At 45.1% G+C, this 12,596-nt stretch overlaps 1 protein-coding gene across 1 annotated transcript in view; it reads left to right on the top strand.

Moving 5' to 3' along the window:
- Positions 1–9,419: 9,419 nt before the first annotated feature.
- Positions 9,420–12,596, top strand: part of MICOS10 (mitochondrial contact site and cristae organizing system subunit 10) — a 30,780-nt gene continuing 27,603 nt past the window's right edge. The window contains exon 1 of the mRNA XM_046660903.1: positions 9,420–9,566. Within this exon, the coding sequence (XP_046516859.1) occupies positions 9,503–9,566 (64 nt within the window). The 5' untranslated portion in view covers positions 9,420–9,502. The remainder of the gene's footprint in view (positions 9,567–12,596) is intronic.

Below are 12,596 nucleotides of genomic sequence, written 5' to 3'. Positions count from 1 at the left end.
GGGCTTGACTCACACTTCTGGCTCTCGACAACATAACAACCATAACGATCCAAGCCATTGCTTTTGGTCTTTGCCCTTTGCTCTCCCACACTGCTCCCATGGGCAAGAAGCAGCATGTCTGTGGGGTCTGCTGGATGCTCCCCACCCTTCACCAGGACTGCAAGGGTTGTGGTGGTCATAGTTTCAAGATGGCACAATAAAAGCATTTCTGATCGCCGTCTTTAAAAATCACCCCAAAACAAACAGTGTAAGAAATGAAAACGAAAGTATTGTTTATGAAATCAGGAGACAAGAGCAACCCCTGATCACGCTAGATGAAGTAGAGAGAGGGAGGGCAAAGCGCCCCGGGTGGTGCCGGTAATGGAAAACATCAGAGCACCCCCTGAGAACCACCAGACTAGATTTTGAAGGCAGGGGGTTCATCTTATGCATTTCTTTATCCCCAGAGCTTAGCATAGGACCGGCCAAACCAAGTCCTCATTCAACACTTGTTGAATGAATTATGTCATTTTATATGTATCATGTAACAGTTATCAGCATATGAAGGCATATTTTACTGAAAGGAGAATGTTAGAAATGTTTACTACATTGCTAAGTGGAGCTGCCTTTATTTCTATTAGAGGCCCTTCTAAACCTATATGCTGAGGGAGAGAAATCTAAGCAATATCCTTGCCCCGATGTTTAGCATTTCATTCCTTCAAATATTTTTAAAAATTCACAAAATCTGCACTTTCATTAGCTCAGTTTTAGTCTTTCATTATTTTAACGTGAACTTGGTTCCTATGGCGGTCAGGACTTGATAATTACATACAGCCCTTTGCAATTATTAGTAAAGAACCAGGTAACAGCACTGACATTTAATATTTAATTGTTTTTGATCAGCATTAATTAGTCACAGATGCACACCAGATTCCCACTTAATTAAATACTCTCGGGAACATATTGTGGGCTCAGGGATTCTAACCACATCAAAAAGGAAATGTTCAGCTTTAAAAGTTGGGCCCAAGAGACTCAGGCATCCACGGAGAGGAAATTCCAGATGTCTAGCATTCTCCCTCTTTCCTCAGAAATAAACCTCCTACTTCCAGCCCCCTGGAATCTAAAATCTTAGCGTTTCGGCTGGGAACTTCCAGGCTGCAGCCATCTCCTCTCTCTCTTGCATCATCAGTTTTGCCCTCTCTCCTGAACCATTCCCATCCACGTACAAACATGTGTCATTTCTCCCATTCTAAAAATCTTGCCCTCAACTCCACCCTTTTTTAAGCTTTTCCCCCTTTTCTTTGTCCCTCTTTGGAGAAAACCTCCTTGAAAAGTTTGTGTACACTTGCTGTCTCCAAGCCCTCTCCTCCTCATTTCTCTCAAAGGCCCTGTCACCAGGCTTTGGCTCCGACCCTCCAAGGCAACTATCCTTGTCATTGTAACTAAAATAACCTTCTTGACGCTAAATGCAATGCCCAATTCTCCATCTTCATTTGACCCAGTTAATCGCATTTTCTTTCTTGGAACACTGCTTTCATCTGGCTTCCAGAAAACCATTCTTTTTGGTTTTCTTCCCACCCATGGTCATTCCTTCTCATTCTCTCATGCTGATTCATCCTCAACTCCCCAGCCTCTAAATGTTGGAGTGCCACGAGGCTCAGTCCTTGGTCTTCCTTTCTCCTCTGTCAATACTCATTCCTCAGGTGATCTTAGAGAAGCATATATATGCCTTGAACTCCCCATTTTTACCTCCAGCACTGACCTCTCCCTTGGTTCCTCCTCATTTCCACTTGAATGTTGTCTTACCCTGGGTTCCTTAGAAATCAGAGCCTGAAGCAGAGCTCACACATGCGCAAGGTCTATTGGAAAAGGACGGTCCCAGGGCAGAGAGCGAGGGAAAAGGGAAATGAGTCAGGGAGGGAGGGAATGCAAACACAAGGGGGTGCATTATCCAGCTAGCCACGTATCTATCACAAGGAAACTCAGCTAGCAGCCCGGTCACATGGGAACATCTCCAGAGAGGCAGAGGGGAACCATAGCATCTCAGTGCTGCCTCTCGGGAAGCAGATTATTTCTGGCCTGCGGAAGGAAATGGAGCTCATCTGTTGACTCCTTCTCATCTCTTGTCGCTCAACGATAGAAGTCTGCCCCTGCACCTCTGGGTTGCAGTCCCAGGCCTCTTTAGGCTCCTTGGGGATGCCAGCTTCCCTAGCTCTGGTTTAGAACTTAATCTGGGCTCGGAAGCAGTGAGAGGAACCATAGCCTCTGTGGTCCTTTGGGCCTGGTACCTGGAGCTTTTGCAGCAAGGGTTGCAGCAGGCATGCCAGAGGTAAGCTGGAGCCTGGCCCTCACCCTGGGAGAAACTGAGGCAGCCAGTGGTCTTAGCAGGAGGCCATTGGTTGCGGTAGCCAGGACTCTCTCTGAGTAAGCAGTCAAGGTGGGAGGGAGTGAGGGGACTGAGGAAATATGGGGCAGCACATCAGCTGGGTCAACTAGGCAGCTCCAATCTTAACCTGGCCAAAACTGAATTCCTGATTCTCTTCCCCACACAAACTTCTTTCTCCATTTTTCCCATTTCAGTGTCAACTCCTATCTTTCCATTTGCTTACCCCCAAAATCTTAGAACCACCCTTAACCCTTGTTTCTTTTTACCTCAAATCCCACATCCCATCTATTAGCAAATCCCATCAGCTCTACCTTCAAAATATACCCAGAAGCCCAGCTCTTCTCGCTGCCTCCTTTGCCATCCTTCTTAGATGATTGCAGTTGTCTTCCTATGTGGTTCTCTGCTTCTGCCTTTGCCCCCAACATTCTATCCTCAGTACAATGGTCAGAGTGAGATGGTGTCACTGCTCCCCTAAAAATCCCTCAAAGTCTTTGCCATGGCCTACAAGCTTCTATACCATCTGCTTCCACCACCCCTCTGACTTCATCTCCTGTTTGCATACTCTGTTCCAGCCACCCTGTGCCTCTACAGGGCCGATCAGACTTCCACCTCAGGGCTTTTGTACTTGCTCCTCTCTGTGGCTGCAGGACTCTCCCCCCAATTATCTGTGTGGATTGCTTCCTCAGTCTTCAGAGCCCTTAAGCAACATGTTCCACTGTTTCTCAGCTAGAGAAGCCTCCATGGAGGAAGAAGGGACTGAAGGATGGGAAAGACAAAGAGAACAGGAAGAAAGGAGTGACCTCCTCAGGAGCTTGTAGGAAAGCCCAAAGAAACTGCAGGAATACTTCGGCCAACAGGAAGACCTTACGTGTGGGAGCGTAACAGAATAGTTGAATGGGGAGTGGAACCATCCTCAAAAGGCTTTGAATGCTAAGTTAAGCAGCTAGGTGTTTATTCTCCATGCAAAGGCATCCAACCGGGAATCAAAGTCAGTTCATTCAAGTTTCCGTTGAGAAATGTCTTCCACCAGGACCACTGAATCAGTGTTTGTTCTGGCGGCCTAAACATGTCCGTGAAGGAAGCAAGAGAAACCGGCATTGACAAGGCAGCAACAAAGCTTATGTATCCCTGAGAAGAATTTTCCAGGCCCTTCCAGGAAGTTGATGGGAGAAGGTAGTCTTCCCCAGAGCTACTGTTTGAGAGCTTGCACATCCCATGACGTGGCAACCGGGGGTTGGAAATGGTACTTCAAAACCAACCCAAAAGGAAGAACAGGGGAAGGTTGGTGTTGTCTTCTGGTGCCCTTGGGTCAGGTCTACCTGGCTCAACCTCTTAGATCTCTCAATAACCAATGTTGTAAGATCAAGGAGGTCAATGAATATGGGCGCCACTGCCCTCTGCTGGAGGGACTGGCATCCTCCCCAAGACCTGTACTTGGCTCCAGGTCAATGGTTCTTAAACTTCTTTGGATCTTGGGTCCCTTTGGGAATCTGAGGAAAGCTATGGACTCAAAGAAAAAAAGATATGCAATCATACATCAATATTTGCATAGAGTTTCAGGGATCATGGAAGACCCTCTGAGACCCTGCCATCAAGCTCCCAGGTAAAGGTGTGACCTTAGAAGCAGACAGACCTAAGTGCCAGTTCAGAGCTATGAGACAGAAGAGAAATTAAGAAGAGGTTATGCAACCTATTTTGCTGCTCTTTCCTCCCTTGGATCCCATATTTAGAAATATTTTCTCTACCAAACAAATTGCATTGACTAAGAAACCTCTAATTTTTTACTAACCAAACAGAAGAGGCAAGTGATAGCCAGTAACCTCATTATGGCTGAGTTCATATAATCCAGGTACGAATCAAAGCTAACTTGACACTGAGTTAGCTGGGCGAGCTCTGTTGTGGACAGATGTACGGATTTGGGTTGGGCTTTGAAACAGTAAGACTCAAGCTATGATGATGACACTTGCGCCAGCTCTCGCTCTCAAACACACACGCTTAAATCCAAACCAATCAGTGAGGCTATCTGTCTCAAATTCATGCTCTCTCACAAATCCATTTACATACAACTTCAGCGTGTCTTCAAACGCAGGTAAATGCAGACTATGCACCTTTACAAGCATTCCCTCAGACCCAGGCTCTAACGTCAACTCAAATACACGGTGACCACAAAGCTACACTCAAGTCTGCTCTGGTTGTTACTCTTCAGCTTGTGTCCCACCCTGGGACACTTTAGCCTCAAAGGCAGGGCCATGTGAGAACAGAGAACATGAACTGAGCACCACTGAGTACCTGGCATGGCTGGTGCTAGAGATGTTAAAACGAAAAAGACATCATTCCTGCTCCTCGCTCATTCATTCAAGAAATATTAATTAAATGCCTTCAATGTGCTAGACATTGTGTGAGGCACTAGGGATATCGTGATAAGGAGACAGGTGAGGTCCCTGCTTTCGTGGCACTTACCATCTGGTGGGAGAAACAAGGTGAGACGGGGTCGGGGGAGCAGGAGAGCAGGGGTTGCAAAGCATTAAAGTGTTTCTATCATCTTCTCCTCTCTTAGGGACACTTTCATTCAATTTGAGTCCCTCACTCCTGCTATATTTTGTATTCAGAACACACGATTGAGTAGTTTAATCACCTGAAAGAGCAAGGATTACCACAATGAGATGCCACCATGCACCTACCAGATTGGCAAGACTTTCAGAGTGTAATTAAAAAACCGCCTGTGGGTGAGGATGTAGGGTAACAGAAGTGGTCGTGCCACTGCTGGTGAGGACGTGAACTGGCATAATCTCTTAGTGACAAGGTTGGCAGTATTCAATAAATAGGGCATACCCTATTAATTGCTCTCCTTACTTGTGTATCCTATAAAAACATACGCCAATGTGCATCAGGATACATGTACAAGAATGAGAAACCTTCTTGGTCATAATCCCAAGATGGGAACAATCCAAATATCCATGGACAGTAGAATAAATAAACAAGTTACGGATAGAACTTAATGGAATACTATATAGCAACGAGATAAGAATGATCTACACACACAACAACATGGATGAATCTTAAAGCATCATAATGAGCAAAAGAAGTCAAACACCATAGAATATAGATGATATGATTCCATTTATATAAAGTTCAAAACCAGGAAAAATTAAACCATATTGCTTAAGAATGTATAGTCAGGTAACAACACTTAGAAGCAGGGAAATAACATAAAAGTCAGGATAGTGGTTGTGCTGGCAGGGAGGGGGGAATATGGTCTGGCAAAGGACACATCAGGAAGCAGGCTTCTGAGGTGCTAGTAATGTTCATTTTACAATAATTTATTTATTACACTGTATTTATGCATTTATCACTTTTCTCTATGCTTGTTATATCCCACACTTACACACATGTTAAAAAAAAAAAAAAAAAAAAAGAAGAGAGAGTGGAATCCGGGCTTTGGAACCAAACGAAGAAGCTACATGGTAGCTGTTTGGCTCTAGGCACATTAGCGAAGGGGCAAATGGAGATAAGACCCCTCTTGAAGAAAGAAGATATCAAACGAAAAATGTGAATCTCCCTTTAAGAAAGGAATTAGTTTTAACAGAAGGGAAACTGCAAAACACCACTGGAATCTAAAAGACCTTATTTATGCAGGTGCTGTGCTATAAAATATTCTAATCTGCGTCGTTAATGAAGCTGGATTTACAGCCTAGTAAACTAAACAAAGGGCTTATGTTTAGTTGATTAACCAGTTGAGGCTAAACTCTAGTCTACCTAAGTGACAGTTTTCACTTTTACATCTTTCTTCTATCCAATGTGAAAAGATGCTGGCTCTCTTGCTGTGAAATTGCTTTACTATATGACTCTATCTTTATCCATTTGAAACGCAAACTTCTATCTTTGTGAACCTTGTTCCATTGAGAGAAGTCCTAATGGTGGTACGAATGACTTACACAAGGAGTTCTGCTTAGCAACCAAGCATTTCATTAGGCAGTTTGTAGTTATTAAAACATTTTGATATGCCCCTATCATCCTTTGAAGACTTCCTTACTTCATGACACAAGAAGATATTCCAGGGTCATCTTGTATTTTCCCGGCTTCAGCCTGGGAGCCTCAGTCATTTTTTCAAGGAGCCCTGGGTCCTTTTAGTAGAGAATGGTATTTAGAAACCAAGATGTAGGCTTGCTTATTGCTACTGGGATGTCACTGCTTTTAGTCCCTCTCAGTAGACAGGATCAACAAATATGCACATACACACACGTGTGTGTGTGTGTATCTATCATATTAAATACCATGAGTTCATATTCATACATTTAATTCCAATCCAACAGCAGAGTTCCTTCTAGCATTCACCCTTTCCCTGTTTGTAACTCCCTTCTCTAGCATTGGGAAATCTATTCTTAATCATTTTGAACATAACAATTCGTAAAGAGTGTTTCCATTTTTTTCCCTCTTGTATTAGCCTTTGTTCTCCAAGAACAATAAAACCTCCAGAGTTTTCATTTATTTTATTCATTCAACCAACCTATATTCATCAAGCAAATACTATGTGTCAGATAATGTTCTAGGGCTGGGGATACAGCAGTGAACAAAACATCATATTGGGGAAGGAACCAGGGAAAGAGAGAATAGTAGATACAAAGCTGGGAAATGGCAAAGCAGGGATCTGAACCCAGACAGTCTGGCTCCAGAATTCATACTATACCATCTGCCTCTGATTGCTTTTGTAATTTGCTCTCTGCCTTTTACAAAAGTTTACAACTCTCTTGAATCTAATAAAAATGCCTCTGTCAGTTTCTAAATCTACACAATGCAGAGCCTGTACATCTTCCACATTACTTAACTTCTCTGAGACTCAGTTTCCAAATCTGTGAAAATGAAGATATTAATCTCCACCTGCTGCGAGGATGAATGAAATTTTATGAGATGGCTGGTGTTATTTGTGATGCATCATAGACATTTAGTGAAGTTGATTTTCCCTTTCTTTTTCAGCAAAAATGCTACACTATAAAGTTTCCCCAGGATAGAGACTTTTTTCTCTTTCTAATTCGTTCAATCAGTCAATCGTTCATTTATACATTCATTCATTCTTACATCTATTCGAAAAGCATTTATTGTGAATCCAATATATACCAGGCTCTCTGCTGGTCATTGAGGATACAGAAATGGCACAGCCCCCATTCTCAAGGAGCTCACAGTCATATTCAAGAGACACACAATTACAGTACAATCTGATATGTAGCTCACGTGAAAGCTAGAAGCAGGGTGGTTATGGAAGAAGGTTTCCTGAAAGAAGGGGCTGTGTCCTAGCAAGGACTGGTATAGCAGTTCTGCTATTAAAGTTGCCAAGAATGAATGAATAAACAAATGGGTGAACGAATTCAATTCAGTTCAGCTAATATTTCATAGAAGATCCTACTCTCCAAGGCACTGTGCTCTGAATTGGGAGTGTGCAGATGAAAAAGGGGCAGCTCAAGTCCTTAACCAGCTTTCTGGTTTTACTGGCAGATACAGACATCTAGAAAGAGATGCTTCAATACAGTGTAGCAAATTCGATGGGGTAGGCAAGCTGCTAGGACAATTAAAATGTTACAAACTGGGTTCCTTTTGCCCCCCACATCATTATGCCAATCACTGAGACCATGAGTTTGCAAAGAAAAAGGGTTTAATCACAAGTCAGCCAAGCGAGGAGATGGAAGAACCAATCTCAAATCTGACTCCCCTAAAAAAATGGAGATTAGGGATATTTGTGGGATAAAGGGGCAGGGTGGTCTGAAGTGGGAATAGATGCTTGGAAGTAAGAAGTGAGGTAATTGATGATCTGCGCAAACATAGTCAAGCTTCATGGCTCTTCATAGGACGCCTGTTCACAAAATTGTGGCATTACCATGATCTGAGGGTGGAGTTTTCAGCTCCTTGACACCAAAGGGTTATCTCTCAGTCATCCTCGAAGGCCCAGTTGATGAGTCAGTGGTCTTCACCAGCCGGAACTGCACCAGGAGTCAACTCTCAGTTCCTGAAAAACTCAAGCACCTGTTACCATGGTGACCCGGGTGTCAGAGATGTTAACTATAGAGTGGGTTTTAGTAATGCATTATCTAATCACTTTTGCAAACAGACAACTGAGTGTAAAGCAAGTGGCCCCCGGTTTCAAAAAGATGGATTACGGCTCTAAGTTCTATTAGCGTAGGCTTCCTAGAATGAGCTCCTTGAAGCTTGAATATATCCAATAGAAGAATAGGAGTCATTGGCAGCTTCTGATCTGAGGAATAATATGGCCAAATTTGTATTTGTTGGTAGGATGGAGAATGGAGGATGGAAATGGGGAAGAAAGACTAAAACCCAAGGCACCAGCTAGGAGCCTGAATTATAAATAGGAAGCTTGAGGTAGACGTTTGCTTTGGTGATAGAATTAGGCAGGGGTTGCAAGTACTCACGCAGAGTACGTAGAGTGAAAAGAGGGTTGATGGAACCCTGCAAACCAACACTGTTTAAGCAGCTGGCAGAGAAAAAGCAGCCCTGGAAGCACACCTAAGAAGAGTCAGGACAACTAGGAGAGAGACTGGTGTCCCGGGAGTCCGAAAGAATAAAGAGAAGACGGAGACAGGGAGGATCCGGGAGGAGGGATGTTGTGTCCAGTGCTGTAGAGAGGTCCAAAAAGCGTCCGTTTGGTTTGGCAACAGGTCATCTTTGCCAGAGCAGCTTCTGTGTTAGCGGTGCAGGCGGGAGTTCCACTGCAATAAATGAGTGAATGAGAGAGTAGAGAAAGCGAAGGGAAGTAAATGAATGAATAATCAAGCGCTGTGCCCTCACTTGCCCTGGGAATTTCCAGGGCCAATGTGGGAGTAGGTGCGGAGGCAGGAGGGCCTTCCCGACAGGGCTCTGGGTGCCGCCTAGGAAACCTGTCAGCCTCGCCACCCTCGGGTAGGCGCGGCTCCAAGGTCAGGGTCACCTCGGGCCTCCAGGCAACCCGTCACCTTGACGACCAACTGAAAAAAACCGGAAAGGACGGAAGCGGCCAGATCATCTCGCGATATCTGGCCCGCCAGCGCCGGCCTTCCGGACCTGGGAACTGCGGCCGACTCTCGCGAGACTTGCGTGGCGTCGGAGCGAGGGGTTGGCCCGTAGGGGAAGCTGGAGTTGCGGGTGGAGAACATGTCGGATTCAGAGCTCGGCAGGAAGTGGGACCGGTGCTTGGCGGATGCGGTGGTGAAGATAGGTAAGGGGCGTCTCGCCGCTGGCAGGCTCCCCCGGAGCCGAGCAGCCAGCTCCAGGGTCTGCTGGCCGGGAGGGCGGCAGGGGAGCCCCGCGAGAGGTCAGGCCGTCCGGCCTGTTCCAGCCCTGAGGCCAGGGCGAGCTGCCCGAGCCCGGGCGGGAGGTCACCCGGGCGGCGGGGCACGCGGGCCCGAGGAGCCTGGCAGCCTCCCGGGGTGCTAGGGTGGAGTTGCAGCCCCGAGGATGGGCGGCGGGCTGGCAGGTGGCAGAGTTGCGGAGCTCTTGGCGTGAAAAACGGTCCGCCGGGCACTGCCTTGTGCCGGGGCCCCAAAATTCTCCTGCCTGGTGCCACAGGTCCCGCACGGGGCGTGGAGCCTGGGGAGGAGGCCACATAGCTCCCCAGCTGAAACAAAAGTGCCTTCTAAAGAAGGTCCCCCGCAGCATTTTATAGACGCTGCTGGGGCCGAACCTGAGTTGCTGACATTCCCGAGTTGTAACCTGATTTATCGGGTCCAGAGTAGTCTGGGGCCTGAAACTGGAGACACAGTGATGGTGATCTGGAAAGAGAATTGCCCTGGAAGGTAAGAGATTGGTCACTTTTCAGTTCTTAAGTGTAACTTCTCGTAGCCTTTGAACATGTGCTCAGTGACCACACGGATTATGAAGTCACTGCATGGAGTGGAGAGGTGGGGAGAGAGGGGAACCCATTTATTCAGCGTGTACTAAGTGCCAGACGCTGTGCTGGGCGCCCAACTTAATACACTGTCTCATACAGGCCACGAAATTGAGAGTCAGGTGAAGGCATTTGCCCAAAGTCTAATAAATGACAAAGTTGCTAATAAATGGCAAAGTTGGGAATTTAACCCAAGTTTTCCTACTTCGAGTCCCATGCGCTTTCTTCGATAGTAATTTTTTAAAACAAATTGGATATTTTTGTATGGAAATCTTCGAGTGTTTGAGAGGTCTTAAGGTTTTGCCCTTGAGTGAAAAGATTGGAAGAGAAATAAGATTGTAAGTTCCATGAGAGCAGGCTTATCCCTGGAAGGATGCTTAATGAAAATTGTGGAGAATGAATTAATAAATGAAGTATTTGATCACAGCTCCCGCTTCACCCTTGAGTTCGCCATTTACCAGTTACCAGCTGTGTGGTGTGGGGCTAGTTATTTAATCTCTCCATGCCTGTTGCCTCATTTGTAAATTGGCAATAATAATTATTACTTTCTCAGAGTTGTTGTGAGGATTAAATGAGTTATTGGGTAAAGCCTTGAGTATGGATCACTTATTAGGAATGGCTTATTCTGGAAATGACCAAAGAAAGACACAGTTTTTGTTATTGTTAACAGCTTATGTTTAGGAGAGAAGATTTAACGCCTGGATATGAAATGACCAAAGTAATTACTAAACAATGTGTTGTAGCGGTTAAGAGTGGGTTTTGGAGCTAGGAAGAGCTGAGTTTGCAATCACCCTCTCTCACTTCACCCCCATCCTCACTAGTTTTGCAGCTTTGGGTGAGGTCTCTTCCTTAACCATGAAAAGGGGATAAAGAGGAAGATTTACCTAAAAGGATTAAGATTAAAGGATGGCAAAATACTTAAGACATTTAGGACAGTGCCTGGCACTTATTATGTCTTCAGTAAATTGTGGTTGTAATAATCGTTGATATTGTGCCACTGATGATCACCTGAGGCGGTGAGTAGTGTCAGTGTCATTCATGAGTGGGACGTTGGTGGGGGCACATAGACAAGTGGAATATTAAATGAGGTACAGTGATGTATGATTAAAGATAAAGGTTAAAATGAGGGATTGAGACTCCTAGCTATAGAGCTATTGTAAGTGAGGTAAGTAGAGTGAGGGGCTGAGGTCATCCAGTAAGAGTTTGCAAGGGAAACGGGCCTTCAGCTGACCTTGGAGAGCGACTTGGACTTGGATACTCAGAGAGGGTGGGAGGATTTGAGCAGAGGCCGCGCTGAACTTTTACAGAGGAGGAAATTAAAGCGTGGAGAGGTAAAGTGGCTCACGGTGGAGGAGCTGGGGTTGGCACCCAGGCATTCTAATTCCAGCGCCCCTGCTCCCTAAAGGAAAGCAGGCTGGTTTGGGTGGACGCAGAATTGTGAAATGTCTTAGTGAGATGCCACATTATCTTGAGGGCTTTTGAGTTTGCCTTTGGCTTTTTCACATGCATTCTGCATATTCAACATCTTTCTCTTAAAAATCTCTTACTTTTCTGCTTCCCTAGGCTGGGTGGGGAATCATGGGATGGTTTTAAGAAACACTTACTGAGCTCTGGGCCGGTCAGTGGGCAGATAGAGAAGCAGAAGGCATTTCTCTGCCCTCAATAGGCAATTGATGTGATATAAATGGAATTTCGCTATGATTGTTCTGCCAGTGTTTTATACAGGACAGATTTGGAGTAGAGGAGACTGACAGTACTGTGAATGTGAAGTGATAAAAGTCTGAACTCTTAGACTGGAAAGGAGTGGGTATATCTGAGAAACTTCAGGTTTTTTCTCCCATTTATCAAATGGAAAGACTATTACCCACTTGCTAGGCCGGCACGGTCCCAAGTACATAGTAAGAACTCAATAAATGCTATTTTCTCTCCAACTGGTTGACTTTGCCTCATCTTCATTATAAAGATGACTCCGAGGTTAGACCTTGGGTAAGTGGTAATGTCACTGATCAGAACATGGCAGTAAAACAGGAGGGGTGCATGGGCACCTCACTGATAATAAATAACACAGAGCATAAGACTTAGTGACTGACTGCGTGAGGTGGCAGAAGACAGACCATACTGAGAAAAAAGGTCATGATTTTGGTTGTTTTTCTGCTTAAATAGTTGAATTTGTTTGAGAATTATAATGGAGAAGTTGAAAAGAGGTTTTTAATTTTGAGGGAGCAGGTGAGTTCACATTTTGAGGGGCTTGTCCCTTTAGTAATGGACCTGGAGACAGGGCATGAGAGAGATGAAGCATGGAAGTGTAATTTGGGGAAACTTTAGTCTTAGCGGTCGTAGAGTCTATGAGGATGAACGCTC

Source organism: Equus quagga, chromosome 5 (genome assembly GCF_021613505.1).
Source record: "Equus quagga isolate Etosha38 chromosome 5, UCLA_HA_Equagga_1.0, whole genome shotgun sequence".
NCBI classification, from domain to species: Eukaryota; Metazoa; Chordata; class Mammalia; order Perissodactyla; family Equidae; genus Equus; species Equus quagga.
This window is presented reverse-complemented; position numbering and strand designations above follow the sequence as displayed.